This window comes from Leopardus geoffroyi, chromosome E3 (assembly GCF_018350155.1).
Source record: "Leopardus geoffroyi isolate Oge1 chromosome E3, O.geoffroyi_Oge1_pat1.0, whole genome shotgun sequence".
Classification (NCBI taxonomy): Eukaryota; Metazoa; Chordata; class Mammalia; order Carnivora; family Felidae; genus Leopardus; species Leopardus geoffroyi.
The window spans coordinates 28,892,561-28,911,404 of NC_059340.1; the positions used below are offsets into that span (position 1 = coordinate 28,892,561).

General features: G+C 52.3%; 1 protein-coding gene and 1 long non-coding RNA gene across 8 annotated transcripts in view; one reads left to right on the forward strand and one right to left on the reverse strand.

Moving 5' to 3' along the window:
- The window catches only part of ABCC6 (ATP binding cassette subfamily C member 6), a 53,046-nt gene that overhangs the window by 31,034 nt on the left and 3,168 nt on the right, over nucleotides 1-18,844 (forward strand). For 5 of the 7 annotated variants that reach the window (XM_045460244.1, XM_045460245.1, XM_045460246.1 and 2 more), the window contains 12 exons: nucleotides 1,439-1,606; nucleotides 2,036-2,210; nucleotides 3,548-3,623; nucleotides 5,073-5,202; nucleotides 7,723-7,930; nucleotides 8,870-9,180; nucleotides 11,471-11,670; nucleotides 13,723-13,849; nucleotides 14,558-14,659; nucleotides 15,460-15,606; nucleotides 17,421-17,579; nucleotides 17,659-17,825. In XM_045460244.1, the coding sequence (XP_045316200.1) occupies nucleotides 1,439-1,606; nucleotides 2,036-2,210; nucleotides 3,548-3,623; nucleotides 5,073-5,202; nucleotides 7,723-7,930; nucleotides 8,870-9,180; nucleotides 11,471-11,670; nucleotides 13,723-13,849; nucleotides 14,558-14,659; nucleotides 15,460-15,606; nucleotides 17,421-17,579; nucleotides 17,659-17,825 (1,970 nt within the window). Of the gene's footprint in view, nucleotides 1-1,438; nucleotides 1,607-2,035; nucleotides 2,211-3,547; nucleotides 3,624-5,072; nucleotides 5,203-7,722; nucleotides 7,931-8,869; nucleotides 9,181-11,470; nucleotides 11,671-13,722; nucleotides 13,850-14,557; nucleotides 14,660-15,459; nucleotides 15,607-15,714; nucleotides 16,024-17,420; nucleotides 17,580-17,658; nucleotides 17,826-18,844 lie in introns of those variants that run through there. The other 2 variants (XM_045460248.1, XM_045460247.1) reach the window with 2 other exon arrangements.
- LOC123588889 lies at nucleotides 9,100-15,968 on the reverse strand. Its single transcript, XR_006708061.1, has 4 exons — nucleotides 15,807-15,968; nucleotides 13,707-14,049; nucleotides 9,388-9,526; nucleotides 9,100-9,287 (listed from the first exon to the last, which is right to left on the reverse strand). It is a non-coding gene; the product is annotated as an uncharacterized LOC123588889 (long non-coding RNA).

Genomic DNA, 18,844 nt, shown 5'->3' on the forward strand with positions numbered 1-18,844 from the left:
TGGGTGTCCTGGAGGCCAAGGGAGAGTGTGTTTCAGAAAGAAGGAGTACTTACTGCCCTCCCTCTGTGACCACCTGTGACATCCTGAACCAGACATGTGCGCTCCCAAAACTTGCCCACCCCCATCCCCGGTGATGGGAGCTGCATCCCTCCAGAGCTCGGATCCCAAACCTTGGTATCATTCATGGTTCTCCTCTGTTTCATACACCCATACGTCTAATCCATCAGCAAATCCTGTTGAGTCCGCCTTCAAAGAGGACCCAGAGTGTCCTGGCATCATCCACCATCAATTCCCCCCTACGTGGCTGCCGTGCTTTCTTCTGTTGTCACGCCTGATAGCTTAAGCCCAGTGCGGCAGCCAAAGGGATTCTGTTCATGCCTAAGTCAGACCTCATCCTTTCTCTGCTTGGGAATCTTCCAAGGTCTTCCCATCTCTCTCAGAGTCAAAGCCAAAGTCCTGATAGTCCACAACAAGTCTTCTCAAGGTTTGGCCCCACTCATCTCTCCAGCCCCATCCTATCATGCTCCCCCTTTCCTGTTTCACTCCAGCCACATGGATCTCCATATGTTCATTACACACCCAAAGCATGCTCCCACCCTGAGGTGCTCTTCTCTCTGCCGGGGATCCACGTGGTTCATCCCTCACTCCCATCGGGTCTCAACCCAAACGTCCCCTTAGTGGAGAGGCTTTACCTGACTGCCACCCCCAGCACAGCAACCCTGTTCATGCTGGTACAACATACACGTTAATTCTGCTTAATTCTTCATAGCACATAACATCTTCTGATAGGTGATAGATTTGACTTGTTTATTAATTACATGTCTCCCACCCTACCCTCATTAGAGTGCAAGATCCATGAGAGCAGGGACTGGGTTTTGTTCATTATGGTATCCCCAGAGCCTAGGACACTGGGTGTAGTAGCCATGTGGAACATATGAGTGGAGTGGAGTGGAAGAAAGGAAGAGAAAAAGAAAAGAAAAGGAGAGAGAGAGAGGAAGGAAGGAAAGAAAGAAAGAGAAAAAGAAAGAAAGAAAGAAAGAAAGAAAGAAAGAAAGAAAGAAAGAAAAAAGAAAGAAAGAAAGAAAGAAAGAAAGAAAGAAAGAAAGAAAGAAAGAAAGAAAGAAAGAAAGAAAGAAAGAAAAAGAGAAAGAAAGAAAAAAAGAAAATAAGGTTGGGCAACCAGAGAAATGACTGGTGTCCTGAGGAAGGCAGTATCATACGGTGGAGAAGCGAGAAGAGAAGCCAGACTCAAGGAGAAGTGAGCCGGAGGAGAGAAGGTCGCTTCCCCCAGGCAGCTTGGCTGGAAGGGGACAGGCGATGCGGGGTGGAGGCTGGTGGGGATGCTGGTTCGAGAGCAAGTGTTCGAACCTGGGAGCTGGCCCTCACTCTGATGAGCATGACGTCCACCCAGGCCCCTGTTCCTCTCCTGTGGCCACAGGGCATGAATCTCTCCGGGGGCCAGAAGCAGCGACTGAGCCTGGCCCGGGCTGTGTACAGGAAGGCCGCTGTGTATCTGCTGGATGACCCCCTGGCGGCCCTGGATGCCCACGTCGGCCAGCAGGTCTTCAACCAGGTCATTGGGCCCGACGGGCTGCTCCAGGGAACAGTACGTTTGGGAAAACGTGTCAAAGTTCACAGGGCAAAGGCAGGGGAAGTCCTAACCCAACCCTCTCCTCAAGTCCAGTTTCCTCTTTATAGTGGTCAGCTTTTGCTCTGACAATGCTGCCTAACAAACACCCCCTGATCTCTGTGGCTTGCAACAGCAGTTATTTCTTGCTCATGGGTCCACGGTTAAACTACCCCAGCCGTACTCAGGTCACTGGCCAGGTTCAGGGAAGCCCTGTGTCTTCTTGTTTCAAGACACAGGTTGAAGGAGCCCCTCTATTTCTCCACCGGAACATAGAGAGAGAGGGCGGGAGGGCAAGAAGGGGAGCTCCTCCCACACACAGTCCCAGGACGCTGCCTGCCCCTAAGCCCCCAGCTCTGGATGACTGGTCAAACACACCAGGGTAACCTCTACCCCTTCTTTTCCCAGACACGGATTCTCGTGACCCACGCACTCCACGTCCTGCCCCAGGCTGATTGGATCGTGGTGCTGGAAAACGGAGCCATTGCAGAGATGGGTTCCTACCAGGAGCTTCTACGCAGGAAGGGGGCCCTGGTGGGCCTTCTGGATGCAGCCAGAAGACCAGGAGATAGAGGAGATGGAGGTACGGGCTGGGCTTTGCTGGTTCTCTGTTGCCGGGATCCTGCCCCCGCTTGAGGAGAAGGCTCCAAGGATCCCACGGGCATGCCTGGAAGGCTCTGGCCACACCCTTCCTGGGAGCCCAGGTCTGGAAGCAGACAGCTCTCTGAAGAGGCCACCCAACCCCCCAGTTAGAGCGAGCGACACCTTCTGTGAGCCAAGGAGAGTGCTAAGTTCATTGGATCTGTCTTATGAGGCATGTGCCCTTTTGGTTGCCATTTTACTAATGAACAAACTGGGGCAAAGGCAAGTACTTTTTCTGAGGTCACAACATTAGAACTTGGGTGTGTTCAAATCTGGAGTGTTCAAGTCCTAACTGCTGCAGAGGCTGAGCAAATGGTCATTTGGTGGCTAGAGGCCAGAAGGCCCACAACACGCCAGCCAGGGCTTCTAATAACCAGAAAATACCATGCCTTCTGGAAAAACGATAACGCGTTGGAAGTGACGTCACTGATCCAAGCTCACCCATAGTGGGTGATAAGGACCCCCGTGGCACCTCACATACATTAGCTCATTTAATCATCGCGGTGCCTCTGTGAGGTCAGTGCTGTAATTATGTCCATTTAACAGGTGAGAAAACTGAGGCCCAGAAGTGAAGGAACTAGCCCAAGTTTACATGGCTTATAGGTGGCAGTGCTGGGATTTGAACCCAAGCAACTTGACTCCAGAGCATGTGCTTTTTCATCAGTAGGCTGTAGGCTGCTCCCCCGCCCCTGGCTCTCCCCCAACCCCCACCACCATGGAAAAGCAAGGACCCACAGCCAGGTGCCCCCAGAAAAGGCTCTGCCTTTTCTGAAAACATCTGTTGCACAGAACAGGGGCTCACCCTGGTAAGAGTCCTAAGCGTCAACTCGCAGTATCATCATCCTGGAGCTCGAAGATGGGGCCTGCCCAACCTGGAGGATGGTCAGAGGCAGGGTCCTTCCTGAGGAAGGTGACCCCTGAGGTTGGGTGCGAGTTGCCTAGAAAAGAACATTCCAGGTACAAGAAACTGCTCATGCAAGGCTGTCGGGGGACACCAGAGAGGTTTGCCATGTGCAGTGTTTGCTACTGTTTTCCAGCCCCAAGTTCATAGCAGGTGCGCAATTATATTTGCTAAGTGAATGAGCGCACGAATGAGTGATTCAATGAGTAATGGTCCCAGAAGAACCCAGGGAGGATTGAGAGACGTTGCAGGAGCCAGATCATGGGAAACAGATGCTCAGACAAGTTAAGGCCATACAGCCGGTGGGTGTCAATGCCCGCGTTTGGACCCCGATTACTGGCCCCCCATCACACGACAAGACTCCTTTGACCTTGCAGAAACAGAACTCACGACTGATGCCAAGGACCCCAGAGACCCCGCCGGAAGTGGGAGGCCCGAGGGTGGACCCGAGAGGTGAGTCCGCCGCGGTGCTGAGCGTGGGGAGGGCGCAGGCTGAGGCTGTAAAAGCATTGCTGGGTCAGCACCCGCAGCGTGGGCAGGTCAGGGCGGCCAGAACCATTCTGGACCTCACAGCTGCTGAGTGCCCGCTCTGGGGGCCAGACCAGCCGAAAGCCGTTTGATCTTCAATGGGCCAAAGTGGTTAAGTCCTCATGTGGCCAGTTCATAGCAGGACCAGTTTGCCCTCAAATATGATGAATGCCCTGAAGTTTGTTAGGTTGTCTCATTGCCAGAGAGGGGCAGGGCTGGTGCCAGCGAAAGATCCTCACCATAGCTGTTAATGATGAGCCCAGCCCCGTCGTTCGTCATGCTTTTTCAGGCTTGCTACACAAAGGGCTTGAGTCTACACGCGTGGGATCACTTGTTACAGGCCAGAACACACGCGTGGGGGTTCACCAGGAGGCCTGCTGTCCCCTCGTCCCCAGCCCCTTCTAGACAGGCCATAGCTGGACTCATTGTGGGGCTGTCTGCAGCCCTGGAACCTTGCCACCTGGTACTCGCCCTTTTTATGGAAAGTGACTTTGTCAACAGCAGACCACTGGGCAGTGGACACAGTACGAGCTTAGGTGACAGTTGTTGGGGGACTCCTGGGGTACTGTGAGGGTCCTTGGTCCCTGGGGAATGTAGAGGCTGAGCACAGCTCCTCTCCATGCCAGGTAGCCACCCCGAGCACTCCTGGGTCTTACACTGGGCAATCCCACTTGTCCTCACTGTGCACAATAATCCCAAGATCAGATAGATGATATAGGCAGGTAGGCAGGTAGGCAGAGAGAGAGAGATACATAGATGGATATATAGATAGATGATGGATTGATGAATGATGGATGAGTGGATGATTGGTAGCTAGACAGACTGACATAGACTAACCCCATTTTACAGCTGAGGAAACTGAGGCACAGACAGGATACGTCAGCTGCCCACGGTTTCACAGTCACCAGATGGCAATTCACATTTAAGTTTAAGGCAGCCCCCTCATCCGCAGACAAAAGGAAGATACAAGAAGTCCTCGACATTTGAATTGCACAAAACTGACACTCTTCCAAGGTGGACTAACAGATCTGAGGGTAAACAGCAGGGGCAAAATGACCGTAGCAACGCTTAGGCCAAAAGGAAAACTCTGAAAACCAGGTCCCAAAGTTGACTAAATAAGTTCATTCAATGAAACAGCATCGGGAGAACAGGCTTGCTCGCCTCTGGGGAAGGAGATGGCATTTAGCTGGGCACCGTGGAGGGAGGACGGAGCGCGATGCCCCGTGGTGCTCCATATGCTGGTTGTATGAGTGAGCGAAGGAATGAATGAGTGAAGAGTGTATGTCAGAGGTCACCGGCTCCCAGTGGCCATGAGGGTTGGGTGCTCACACACCCCCTGGACAGAGATGCTGATTAGTCTTCATTTCCTCTCAGTGACAGGTCCATGAAGTTGTTGGTCTCTGAGAAGGACAGAGCCACTTCAGAGGCCCAGCCAGGGGCTCCCCTGGATGATCCAGAGTGGGCAGGATGGTCAACAGGAGAGGATGGCATCCAGTATGGCAGGGTAACCACCAGCTGCTCCCTCCCCTCTACGTCCACTGCTACAGCTACGCACTCCCCGGGGCCCAAGACCTCCCATCAGATACAGTGCTGGGCAGGGAGGCAGGGGGGAGACTCACTTTACCGGCCACCTACTGTGTGCCATGTTGGACTCTGGACACTTCACGTTTCTTAATGCTCACAACCACCCCAAAATTAGATGGTGACAGCTCCATTTTAGAAATGAAGAAACTGAGGTCTTAAAGAGTTTGTCTGCGTTCTCAGAGCTAGCAAGGGACTTAAATCAAGGTTGCTCAGAGCAAGCAACCTGGGACTTAAACCTAGGTCAGTCAGAATCTAAAGTTTGTACTATTTCTTTTCTTTTATGATGCTTTGTCCACCCCTCCTTCCACCTACCTACTTTTTCATTCCTCTGTCTGCCTACTTTTCCATTTATTCACCACCCACCCCATCCATCCTACTCACCCATCCAGCCACCTACCCATCTACTCACTCATCTATCCATCTCACCTACCCTCTCACCCATTCACTCATCCAGCCATTCATCCATCCACCTACCATCCATCCATCCACCCATCTTCCATCCATCCATCCACCCACTTATCCATTCACCCATCCATCTACCCATCTTCCATCTATTCATCCTTCCACCCACTTATCCACCCATCCACCCACCCATCCATCTACCCATCTTCCATCCATCCATTCATCCATCCACTTATCCACCCACCCATCCATCTACCCACCTTCCATCTATCTACTCATCCACCTACTTATCCATCTATCCATCCATCCACCAACTTATCCATCTATCCATCCATCCACCCACTTATCTACCCATCCATCTACCCACCTTCCATCCACCCATCCATCCACCCACTTATCCACCCATCCATCTACCCACCTTCCATCCACCCATCCATCCACCCACTTTTCCACCCATCCATCTACCCACCTTCCATCTGTCCACTCATCCACCCACTTATCCATCTATCCATCCATCCACCCACTTATCCACCCATCCACCCATCCATCCATCTACCCATCTTCCATCCATCCATTCATCCATCCACTTATCCACCCACCCATCCATCTACCCACCTTCCATCTATCTACTCATCCACCCACTTATCCATCTATCCATCCATCCACCCACTTATCCACCCATCCATCTACCCACCTTCCATCCACCCATCCATCCACCCACTTTTCCACCCATCCATCTACCCACCTTCCATCTATCCACCCATCCACCCACCTTCCATCTGTTCATCCATCTACCTACTTATCCACCCATCCATCCATCTACCCATCTTCCATCCATCCATCCATCCATTCCACCCACCCATCCACCCACCCACTTTTCCACCCATCCATCTACCCACCTTCCACCTGTCCACCCATCCACCCACCCATCCATCTACCCACCTTCCATCTGTCCACTCATCCACCCACTTATCCATCTATCCATCCATCCACCCACTTAACCATCCAGAACCCATCCATCCACTCATCTGTTCATCTTCTCTTCTATAGACTCACTCATTTATTTATCCATCCACCCATCTACCCTTTCATTCACTCAACTACCCATCATCCCACCCAACCATCCACCTACTCATCCACCCAAAAAACATTTACAGAACCCCCACTACATGCAGGCAATGTCTCTACTTTGGTGGATGTTGCACACTAGTGGGGGGAGACAGTCAGCAAATAATTAGGCTAATGAGCAAGGTAATATCAGATAATGATAAAAAAATAAAGAAGGGAAATGAGATGGAGGCCAACCAACTGAGGGTCACGAGCCTGCTTGGATTAAGATGCCCTAATGGGTGATGCTTGAGCTGAGCCCTAAAGTAAGGAACCAGCAGCTGACAGAGGAGGGGGGAGAGCATTCCAGGCAGAGGGAACAGCAGGTGCAAAGGCTCTGAGGTGGGAAGGAGTTTGGGGCACCAGAGAAAAGAAAGAAATCCCATGAGACCAGCAGATAGTGAGTAGGAGATAAGGTCAGAGAGACAGACTAGAAGGTGAGAATTTCTTCTGAGAGCAAGAGAAAGCCATGAGCAGGTCAGCAACAGCAAGATAGGGTCAGGATGATGTTTCCAGAAGTTCACTCTGGCTGCAGCCAGGTGAAGAACTTCAGATTTATGGCAGCTGGACCTTGGCAGGTGTCTTAACCTCTTTGTGCCTTTCTTTCCTTATCTGTCAGGTGGGAGTTATGATGGGGGTAGAGACACATGCCTGTCCTGTAGTATGTGTTCAATAAATCACTCCAAAGCCAGAAAGTGCCACAGCTTTAAAGCTCCCACTGGCCTTTGGAGGGTTCTGCAGAGGAAGGGGGTCTTGAGGCTAGGTGGGGCCTGTAGGAGACCTGGTGCTCCAGGTGGTAGGAACTGAGAGAGCACAGGTAAGGTCTGCACCGTGGTTCCATCTGCCCCGTTGAGAGCCTCACCTGGTCTTTTCTTCTTTCCTTTCCCTCCGGGGCCTCTCTCTGCCCCCATCCCCCCTACCTGTGCTACAGGTGAGGGCCACCAGGTACCTGACCTACCTACGGGCTGTGGGTGCCCCACTGTGCCTCTATGCACTGTTCCTCTTCCTCTGCCAGCAAGTGGCCTCCTTCTGCTGTGGCTACTGGCTGAGCCTGTGGGCCGACGACCCCACTGTGGACGGGCGACAGACCCAGGCGGCTCTGCGTGGCTGGATCTTCGGGCTCCTGGGCTGCCTCCAAGGTACCCCTCGCCCACCTTCCTCACCCTCCACCCTCCTGGCCCCATCTGAGGTGCTCAGGGCTCCCTGGCCTGCCCATCCCTGTCCTTTCTGGACATCTGTGCAAACATCCTGGGCCCAAGCGCAGACCTGCATCCTTTAGATAAGGCTGGAAGGAGTGGGGGGCAGGACACATCCCTCCCTTCCTGGGATCTTCAGAGTCTGTGCCAGACTCCTCAGCAAGTGCAGAACCTTGGCCCCCAGATGTTGGGGTAGCTGAGGACTTGGGTGGGGACAGACCAACTGCAGTGGTTTGGATGGGCCAGAGACAGTTTGCCCCACCTCAGAAACGGAGTGAAGTCAGCCCCATTCCAGGCACATAGATGGGCACTGAGAGAAAGGGGGTATATTAGTTTCCTAGGGCTGACAGAAGTTACCACAAACTTGGTAGCTTAGAACAACAGACACTTCATCTCTCAGCGTCCTGAAGCCAGCAGCCCAAAGACAAGCTGTCGGCAGGAGTGGTTCCTCCTGGAGGCTTTGAGGGAGCGACAGTCCCATGCCTGTCTCCTAGCTTCTGTTGGGGGTCTCCAATCCTTGGCTTGCATATGCCCCCATCCTGTGCCTCTGCCTTCATATCACCTTCGTCTCTGTCTCCGGATGTCTTCTCTTCTTGTAAGGACGGGAGCTATTGGATTTAGAAGGCATCCTAAATCCAGGGTGTTACCACCTTAAGATCTTTCACTGAAAACGGCCACAAAGAACGTGTTTCCAAATAAGGTCACATTCCGAGATTCCGGATGGACACGAGTTTGCAGGGTGGGGAGGCACACTGTTCAACCCACTGCAGGGTGGTTCCATCAGGGGACACTCACGACGGCCAAAGCATAAGATGGCCATCATGGGGTAGTTGGGGGAGGGGGGTCTCGGCTCTCACGCTCTGACACCCGCTCTCTCCCCAGCCATTGGGCTGTTTGCCTCCATGGCCATGGTGCTCCTGGCAGGAATCCGGGCATCCAGACTGCTTTTCCAGAGGCTTCTGTGGGATGTGGCACAGTGTCCCATCGGCTTCTTTGAGCGGACGCCCATCGGGAACTTGCTGAATCGCTTCTCTAAGGAAACAGACACAGTAGATGTGGACATCCCAGACAAACTCCGGTCCTTGCTGATTTATGCCTTTGGACTGCTGGAGGTCAGCCTGGTGGTGACGGTGACCACCCCTCTGGCTATTGTCGCCTTCCTGCCGTTGCTGGTCCTCTATGCTGGGTTTCAGGTACGGAGAGACTGGGGAGGTCCCTGGGGCCAGCTTGGGTCACCTCAGCCAGTTTCCTGTCTCTGGACAGGATTCAGCGTAAGAGGCTCTTCACAGTGGAAGAACCCCTAGAAGAATTCCCAGAGGCAGAGACACCACAGTTTACTTCTAACACCTACACTCAACACTGTCTCCCGAATGTCCGTGTCTAAGTTCTTAATATCTTACATTTTGTCCTGCTGCTGCTGCTGAAATCAGCTTCCTGTTCTCCAATTATCTAGAAACCAAGGAGGCATTGCAAGGTCTCCAAGTGTTGTATTAGGTTGGACTCTTTCAGTTGCCAGAGCTGGAGACCAACTGAAATTAGCTTAAACAAAAGGACAGAAATTAACGTCTTACGTCCCTAAAGCGCAAGGAGCCGGTTATCACCAGGATGCGGTCACTCTCTCCATATCTTTGCTCAGGGGGTCTCAAAGTGCCATCTCAGACCAGCAGCGTCAGGACCACCTGGGAGCTAGTGAGAAATGCACGTTCTCAGGCCCCACCCAGGAACTACTGACTCTCAAGTCACAGTAGAAATGGAGCCCAGAAATGTGGGTTTCAGCAAACCCTCCAGATAATTCTGATGCATACTAATGTTTAAAAACCACTGGCTTTAGCTCTGCGTGGCCTGATTTTGGATGCACTGTCTTTCTAGGGTCTGATGGGTCTGATGGCCCCTGACAACCCTATACTCACAGCATCCCACCTCAGCAAGTCCAACCCAAAGTAACTTTTACTCCAGCTCCTCATTCATAGGTCAGTCCCAGGGAAGATTTGACTGGCCTGTTTGGGAGCCCGTGTTCATCCCTGAGCGAATCACAGTGACCAGAGGGTTAGCACACTCTGACTGGCTAGGCTGCGTGAGGCTACGTCCTCCGTGATCGGGTCCCACGTTTGAACTCTACCCTCCACCTCCACCCCAGGTAATCAGAAATAGAAGAGAAAAAAACACGGTAGTCAGACAAGAACCACAGCCACCACTGTCTTCTCGATGTCTTCTTGACCTGGGGAGGGACAGCTTAAGGGTCGGACGGAGGTGGATTTGAATCCGGGCCCTGCCACTTGCTTGCTGGAGAGGCCTGGACCAGCCACTTGATCCCTCTGGGCCTCAGGTTTTCTCACCTGTAACCAGTGCCCACCTCACATTAATAAATACTGTTTGTAAAGAGGCTGGCACACAGCCTGGCTGGCTGTTCAGCAGATGCATATCCTTCTGGCTGGCACACAGCTTGTGGCGTCAGAGCAAATAACCCCACGGATCATTTGGGCATTGTTATGTTCCCAGCACTGGGCAGGTAACCTCCAGTTAAGTGAGCGGATTCCACTTGGCCGACTGCCTTCCTTGTCCTTTATGGTTTTGTTCCCACAATGACTGGCCCTAAGTGAAGCAGTTGGCTTTAGGGCTGGGAATGAGACATTCACACTAGATGAGTGGTTTCTCAGTCCTGGCTGTACGTTAGAATCGCCCAGAAGGTTTTTGAAAACTACCAAGGCCAAGGTGGTACCACCAGAGATTCTGATTTAATAGTTCTGGGATGGGGCACTGGAGGGTTTTGCAGCTTCCTGGGTTCTTCTTTTTTAATTTTTTTCATGTTTTGTTTTTTTTTTTTACTTTTGAAGGAGAGAGAGGCAGTATGAACAGGGGAGGGGCAGAGAGAGAGATAGGGAGACACAGAATCAGAAGCAGGCTCCAGGCTCTGAGCTGTCAGCACAGAGCCTGACGCAGGGCTTGAACTCGTGAACCACTAGATCATGACCTGAGCCGAAACCGGACGCTTAACTGACGGAGCCACCCAGGCGGCCCTCTGGGTTCTTCTTTTTTTTTTTTTTTTTTTTTTTTTTTTAAATTTTTTTTTTTTTTTTCAACGTTTATTTATTTTTGGGACAGAGAGAGACAGAGCATGAACGGGGGAGGGGCAGAGAGAGAGGGAGACACAGAATGAGAAGCAGGCTCCAGGCTCTGAGCTGTCAGCACAGAGCCTGACGCAGGGCTTGAACTCGTGAACCACTAGATCATGACCTGAGCCGAAACCGGACGCTTAACTGACGGAGCCACCCAGGCGGCCCTCTGGGTTCTTCTTAAAAAGAACCATGTAACTCTGATTCTGCAGGGAAAATAGAGCCCAGAGAGGGGAATCAACTAGCCCAAGGTCCCACAGCAAGCTGGTAACAGAGCCTCGTCTGAAACCCTGTACTTGAGGCTCCCTGTGCGTCTCAAACTACCTCTCTGTGTCTGTGAATTCTCCCCTCCCCACCTGTCCCACTTCAGAGCCTGTACGTGGCTAGCTTATGCCAGCTCAGACGCCTCGAGTCAGCCAGGCACTCGTTCGTGTGTTCCCACGTGGCCGACACGTTCCAGGGCATCACAGTGGTCAGAGCCTTCCAGGCCCAGTGCCCCTTTGTGGCTCAGAATGACATGCACGTGGATGAAAGCCAGAGGGTCAGTTTCCCGCGGCTGGTGGCTGACAGGTAGGAAAAGCATGGGGGCAGGCAAGACCCTGCAAGACATCTGTGTTCCCAGAGAGTGAGACGTAGGGTCACGCTATGTGGCCAGAGAGATCAAGCGGCCTGCCCAAAGTCACACAGCAAGTCAGGGATAAAGCTGAAGCTATACCCCGTGGGTGCATTTGGCTCGTGCCGTGAGCAGATGAAGTCTGGCCTGAGGAGTCCTCAGCAGCAGGTGGACAGGAAGTACAGATGTCAGCAGAAGGGAAGCCTCTGTTGCCAGGCCGCTGGACCAGCCTCTGTTGCCTTGGTGATAGAGCAGCTACGTAAGCATCCTCAGCCTTTTCATTACTAAGTAAGAATACTCGGGCTTTGAGCACAAACGGACAGGGGCTCAAATCCCAGCTCTGAGACTTACCAGCTGGGTGACCTTGGGCAGGTTTCATACCTCTCTGAGCCTCGTTTGTCAAGGGGGATGTCACTTATGGGGTGGCTATGAGGATTAAATAAATACACTCAGAGCTAATGCTTGTAACATGCTTACCATATGCTCAGCACGGTACTGAGCGCTCTACATGGATTTGTTCTTTTAGTCCTAAAAACAAGTCATGAGGCCGAGACTGTTTTATGGATGATGAATCTTAGGCACAGAGAGATTTAGGAACTTGCCCAGGGCCGCACAGGGTAAGGATCTGAATCCAGGTAATCTGGTGCCACAGTGCGGAGAGGGCCAAGCACACAGTAGGTGCTCAATAAGTGTGAATTCCTTTCTCCTTTATGCCCCAGGTCCCTGGCCAGCTGAGGCTATCAGGCCATGTGGCTGTGGGCAGCATCTCAATCCCATAAGCCTTCTGGGTGACCTGCCCTGCCTCTTGCTGGGGTCCTAGCCCAAGGAGGAAAGACCTTATGAACATTTAGAAAGCACCCGCGATGTGAAGGCCCAGTGATTTCCATGGTCTGTATGGCAGATCTCATTTAATCCTCTCATCTGTAAGGAGCCGGATTTTACTTCATTCCACAGATGGGTAAACTGGGCTTTCAAGAACAAAGGGACTCTCCCAAGATCAGCTGTCTAGGAAGCAACTTACGTATTCATTTGCTGGTTGGTTTGTTGAAAACCACCATAACCTAGTGGAAAAGGTTCATGCTTCCTGGTATGCATCAGGGTGATGTGGCTTCTAAGAATTTCATGTGAGTGGACTCTGGCAAGTACCTTACTCTTCTGAGCCCCAGTGTCCTCATCTGTCAAATGGGGACAACAATACCCCGCTTTGTGGGGTTGTTAGAAGGACTAGATTCTCCATGTAGTAAAGCCCAGAGATCCCTGAAGACAGATTCTTAAATTGGATCACTGTGTCCCCAGCACCTGCAGCAGACATGACACATAGTAGGTGGTCAATATGTTTGTTGAATGAATGAATGAATGAATGAATGAATGTTGGAGTAGGAATGCAAGAGAAGGAGGAGCCTATTTATCCACTCAGTTTATTATTCATTGAGCACCTACTACGTGCTGGGTCCTGTGCTAAGTACTGGGGACAGTCATGAACGAGACAGAGTTGCCGCCCTCACGGAGCTCACAATCTACTGGTGGAGACTGATGGTCAAGGACTGATTAAATCGTTTAATTATTAAGAGTGGTAAGTGTTATGAAGGAAGTTATGAGCGATGTGTTAGAAAGGGAGGAACAGGCCAGGAAGGCTTTTGGAGGAGGTGACGTCCAACCCAACCTGTGCATGAAGATGATATTGGCCGTATGAAGATGGAGGTCAGGTCCAGGCAGGGGGACCCCAAGGGATACAGCCGGGCATAGCCCAGGGACGGAAAATCGGCACCATGGCGAAACTTTACTTGAGCACCTACTGTGTGCCAGGCTCTGAGCTGGGCACAGGTAAGACAAAAGCGTCAACTTCCCCCACCCACTGAGCTTGGGTGGGGCCTGGGGTGTGGAGGAGACCATTGCTGGGACCCCTGTGGGACTCAGCTTGGTACGATGACCAGTCCTTGTGCCCAGAGAAACAAGTCCTACAGACAAGGCCCTCCCCCCGCCCTGCTCTCACCTGCCTCTCCTTGCAGGTGGCTGGCTACCAACCTGGAGCTCCTGGGGAGCGTGCTGGTGTTGGCAGCCGCCGTGTGTGCTGTGCTGAGCAAGGCCCACCTTAGCGCCGGCCTCGTGGGCTTCTCTGTTTCCGCTGCCCTCCAGGTACACCTGCCTCCCAAGACAGACCCCTGCCAGTCGGACCTTCAAGGACCCCAGTGCAAACCAGCAACCAGTGAGGAAAATATAGAGGCTTAGCTGGGGTGACCTTCCTGGACCTTGGGCAAGAGTCTTCCCTCGCAGAGCCTCAGTGTGCTCATCCGGAAAATGGGGCAGTAATCTCTTCACTTCAGACATTGTAGAGCCTAGTTGAGATAGGTATATAGAGTCCATTTCCAGGGTAGTGCTAAATTTTGTTAACTATTAATAATATGTCATGTTGGGTCATGATATCTATGAAGGAAAAAATATATATGCAAGTAGCATTCTTCTAGTGAATTGTTGTAACAGCTTTATAAATATTAACCCATTTAATTCTGCCCACAACCCCATCAGGGATACTATTATTATCCTCATTTTACATTGAGGCAAAATGATGGGAAATCAGGGGAGAGAAGCTCTCAGAATGGAAGTCAGTGGGCCTCAGCCCTGCTGGGTGTCCTTGCGAGAGCCATACACCCTCTCTGGTCCTCTCGTCCCACCCGTATCAAGATGGGTTGGACAAGCTCCTTTCTACTCTGCATACTCCAGTTCTACTGAAGGAAGGTCCTGGTGACGACAGTCAAAGCCCATCCCCTTACCTGTCCCCACTTCTGCCTCCCGCCCCTGCCTCAGGGGGGCTGATGCAAGCCTGCGATGTCTTCCCCCACCCAGGTGACCCAGACACTGCAGTGGGTTGTTCGCAGCTGGACAGACCTGGAGAGCAGCATCGTGTCGGTAGAGCGGATGAAGGACTATGTCCAGACGCCCAAGGAGGTGATGGGTGGAAGATGGGGACGGGGGTGTGGACCCAGGTCCATGCCTGCTACGGGCTTTAGAGCCCCTGCCACTGTGGCCTGGGGTTGCAGCCAGGGCGACAGTAATGGTTAAGAGCGTGGGGTCTGGAGCCAGGAGAAATCCTGGGTCCTTTGCTTCTTCACTTGGGCAAAGCAGGTCATTCTTCTGAGTGACAGGGGACCATAGGTAACAGCAGTGCAGTAGCAGCAGAACAGCAACATGACGGCCACATCACAGACACATCACAGCAATGTTCTAGGCACATCACAGCAAGATGACAATAACGGAAGAGTGACATGGCAAGGTAACAGTGCGGGTGTACTGGGGGGTCAGGTGAGATCCCACGAGAAAGCACTTAGTGTCAGGCACACCGTGGACAGGCCCTACGCGCCCACGGCTCTGATGGGCCCCCTTTCACCTCGAGGGGATCGAGGACCTATTCAAGGTCACAGGAAGAGCACACAGCAGCTAACGACCCCCTCGTGCACAATCTTGCCCTCCTCACAAAGACAAAGGGGAGAATATTATTCTACCCCTTCTAGAGGAAGACAGAATCTTATTTGACAATTAATAGTGGCTAATAATAATAATAAAGATAGAGTAGCCAATACCATCATTATTTTTATAATCTCAGAGGTCACCTGTTTATAGCTCTGCTATGTTCCAATGCCCCCAACGACTCTGTAAGATAGCAGTAAATATGCCCATTTTACAGAAGAGGAAACTGAAGCTCAAAGAGAGAGCGGCTCCTTTGACCCTGTGCCCCTCTCCCGTCCCAGGCGCCCTGGAGGCTACCCACCTGTGCAGACCGGTCCCCCTGGCCTCACCGGGGGCAGATCGAGTTCCGGGACTTTGGGCTGAGATACAGACCTGAGCTCCCACTGGCCGTTCGGGGTGTGTCCTTCAAGATCCAAGCCGGAGAGAAGGTGAGCGGCTCTGGCCCGTCTTCCTCCTCCTGGGGGCCAGGCCCAGGGTGGGCAGTGCCCAGGGTCTAGGCCCTGAGCACCAAATGCTTCCTCCACACCCGACTTCAGGCCCTCCACTCTGAAGACCCACCACGCCCTAACTGAAAGGATCATCTCCCCCAGGCCTGCCGCCATCTTGGCGAATGCCACCACCCACCCACCTTGGTGTCCTGGGTAAGGAGGCGTCTCTCTGACCGCCTTCTTTCTCTTTGCCTCCGACGTGAGTGCTGTGGCAGAGTGCTGGATGTTCCGCATACGCGATCCAGTCTGCACGGGCTCAGTTCCTGGCTTTGCCATGGCTGACCCTGGGCAGGTCACTTCATGTCTTGACCTCAGTTTTTCCATCTGTAAAATGGAAATAACAATGTCAATCTCACAGAGCTCTTGTGAAGTTTCGGTGACTTAACACATATAAACTGCGGGGAACGGTGCCTGGCACACAGCAAGCGCTGCAGAAATGTTTGCCCGGGGTTCTAGCAATTATCAGGTGCACTTTTACTCTGACAACGACCCTACGAAGAAGTGCTAGTATTGTCCCATTTTACAGATGCTTAGGAAACATTTCCCACTTGCATTTCCTTCCTGCCTCCTCCTAGACTGCTCCAGGCCCCCAGCTGAGCCCCCAGCCTCCCATTTAGTCACCTCCAGTCTGTTTTCCGTGATCTTTATTTGGGCATGACATTCCCCTGCTTGAGACCTTCCCCCTGCTCCCAGCTTCCCTTACAGTAAAGCCCAAACTCTTGAGCTTGGCATTCAAGGCTCTGCCCAGCTCTTCATTCATTGCCCTGCCAGGGCTCAGCCAATACTTGGGGAGTACTGCCTCACGGGGCCAGGTGGGCACCTGATGCTGCCCTCAGGGGGTTTACCTGGCATCTTCCCCTTCCCCAAACTCCTGCTTATCCTTCAAGGTTCCACTCAAGTATCACCTCCACCATGAAGCCTGCTCTGATTACCCTGTTGACTTCTATCCCAGGCGGCTTCACGTCCAGAGTCTGATTATAGAGGGGGCTTTTTCATCACAGTGTATTCAAATTAAGTTTGCTCAGTTGCATTATTTCCAAGACCAGACAGTGAGCCCTGTAGAGCAAGGATTCCTTAATTTCTCTATTCCTCATGCCTAGAAGAGTTGCCTGTCATACAGTGGGTAACACGATTCATTTACTGTTTTTTTTTGTTTATTTATTTTTGAGAGAGAGAGAGATTGAACGTGGAAGAAGGGCAGAGAGAGAGGGGGCTACAGGGTCTAAAGCAGGCTCTGCGCTGGCAGCAGCAAGCCCGGAGTGGGGCTTGAACTCACGAACCGTGAGATCACAACCTTAGCCAAAGTTGGACACTTAACCGACTGAGCCACCCAGATGGCCCATATTTCATTCACTTCGTAAACATATAGTGTTGGGCCTCCAGCGAGTGTTGGACATTAAGAATGCAGCAGTAAATGCTGAGGACGGATGGGGGCAGGAACAATGATGGGCAGATGGATGGAAGGATGGAAAAACGGGAGGGTGGGGGTATAGCAGGAAGTGTGGGTGAGTGGACAGAAAGATGGGAGAGATGAGTCACAACGGGGAGAAGAAAGAGAACTATGTACAGAAAGAAGGCTGGATGGAATGGGTGGACATATGGAAAGGTGGACAGATGGACAAATGCTCAAAGGATAATGGATAGATGGATGTATCTTGGATGCAGGGGAAACACCTCGCAGAGATGCCCAGGGACCCTCCGGGCTTCTGGGCAGACGTGGTCAGAACGAGCCTTGCCCTCCCTTCCCCTGGCAGGTGGGCATCGTTGGCAGGACAGGGGCCGGGAAGTCCTCCCTGGCCGGGGGCCTCCTGCGGCTCCTGGAGGCGGCCGAGGGTGGGATTTGGATCGATGGGGTCCCCATCACCCACGTAGGGCTGCACACGCTGCGGTCCAGGATCACCATCATCCCCCAGGTGAGGCCTGGGGCACAGGGTGGGCCGAGGTGGGAGGCGTGGCTGGGCCCAGCTCTGACCCACTGCCCCTTCCGGCCAGGACCCCACCCTGTTCCCTGGCTCGCTTCGGATGAATCTGGACATGCTGCAGGAGCACTCGGACCGAGCCATCTGGGAGGTCTTGGGCACGGTCCAGCTCAGAGCCCTGGTGGCCAGCCTGCCTGGCCAGCTGCAGTATGAGTGTGCCGACCAAGGTTGCAACCTGAGGTAGGCTTGCCCCGCCACGACCAGGGCCTGGGAGGAGCTGCGTGGAGAGGCGAGTGCGGCCGAGGCTCCCCGCACTGCCCTGTCCCCAGGGTAACATGCCCTGGAAATCTGCCTCCCCCACGGGACGACCAGCTGCACTCTGCTAGTACTCACAGGATGAATCCCGTCCCTTATCAGCAATTCTGAACTCCAACACAGTCTCTGAATATCCAGTTTTGTTTTCCTCAATTCGGTTCCTCAATTTATTTGGGTGACAAAACCCAACCCTTACTGACACAAGGCTACTTATAGTCTATTTATCCCTCTCAGCATCTCTTTTGCTACGAAAGTATCGTGTTTGATGTGGGCACGAATTCCACTCTCACTGTGGGTTCTAAGTAACGTATGGTGTACGTTTCTTTCTGAAGAAATTTTAGGGGCGCCTGGGTGGCTCAGTTGGTTGAGCGTCTGACTCTTGGTTTCAGCTCAAGTCATGATCCCAGGGTCATGGGATTGAGGCCTGTACCACACTCCACGTTGAGTGTGGATCCTGCTTAAGATTCTCTCTTTCGCTCCCCGCCCCCCCTCCCTGCCCCTCTCCCCCCACTCGTGCTCTGGCTCTCTCTCAAAAAGAAAAAAAAAAAGAAATTTTAGTTGTGGCAAAATACACCTAACAAAAGTTAGCATCAAAAAAAATTTTTTAATGTTTATTTATTTTTGAGAGAGACAGAGCGTGAGTGGGGGAGGGGTAGAGAGAGAGGGAGACACAGACTCCAAAGCAGGCTCCAGGTTCTGAGCTATCAGTACAGAGCCCGACCCAGGGCTCGAGCTTATGAACTGTGAGATAGTGACCTGAGCCAAAGTCGGATGCTTAAGCGACTGAGCCACCCAGGTGCCCCAACCATTTTTTTTTTCTTTGCTAGAATACATTCATCTTTATTCATAAATACTAGAAAATAGGGTCTACTTTTTTTTTTTACTTTGCATCCAAGTTAGTTAGCATATAGTGCAACAATGATTTCAGTAGATTCCTTAATGCT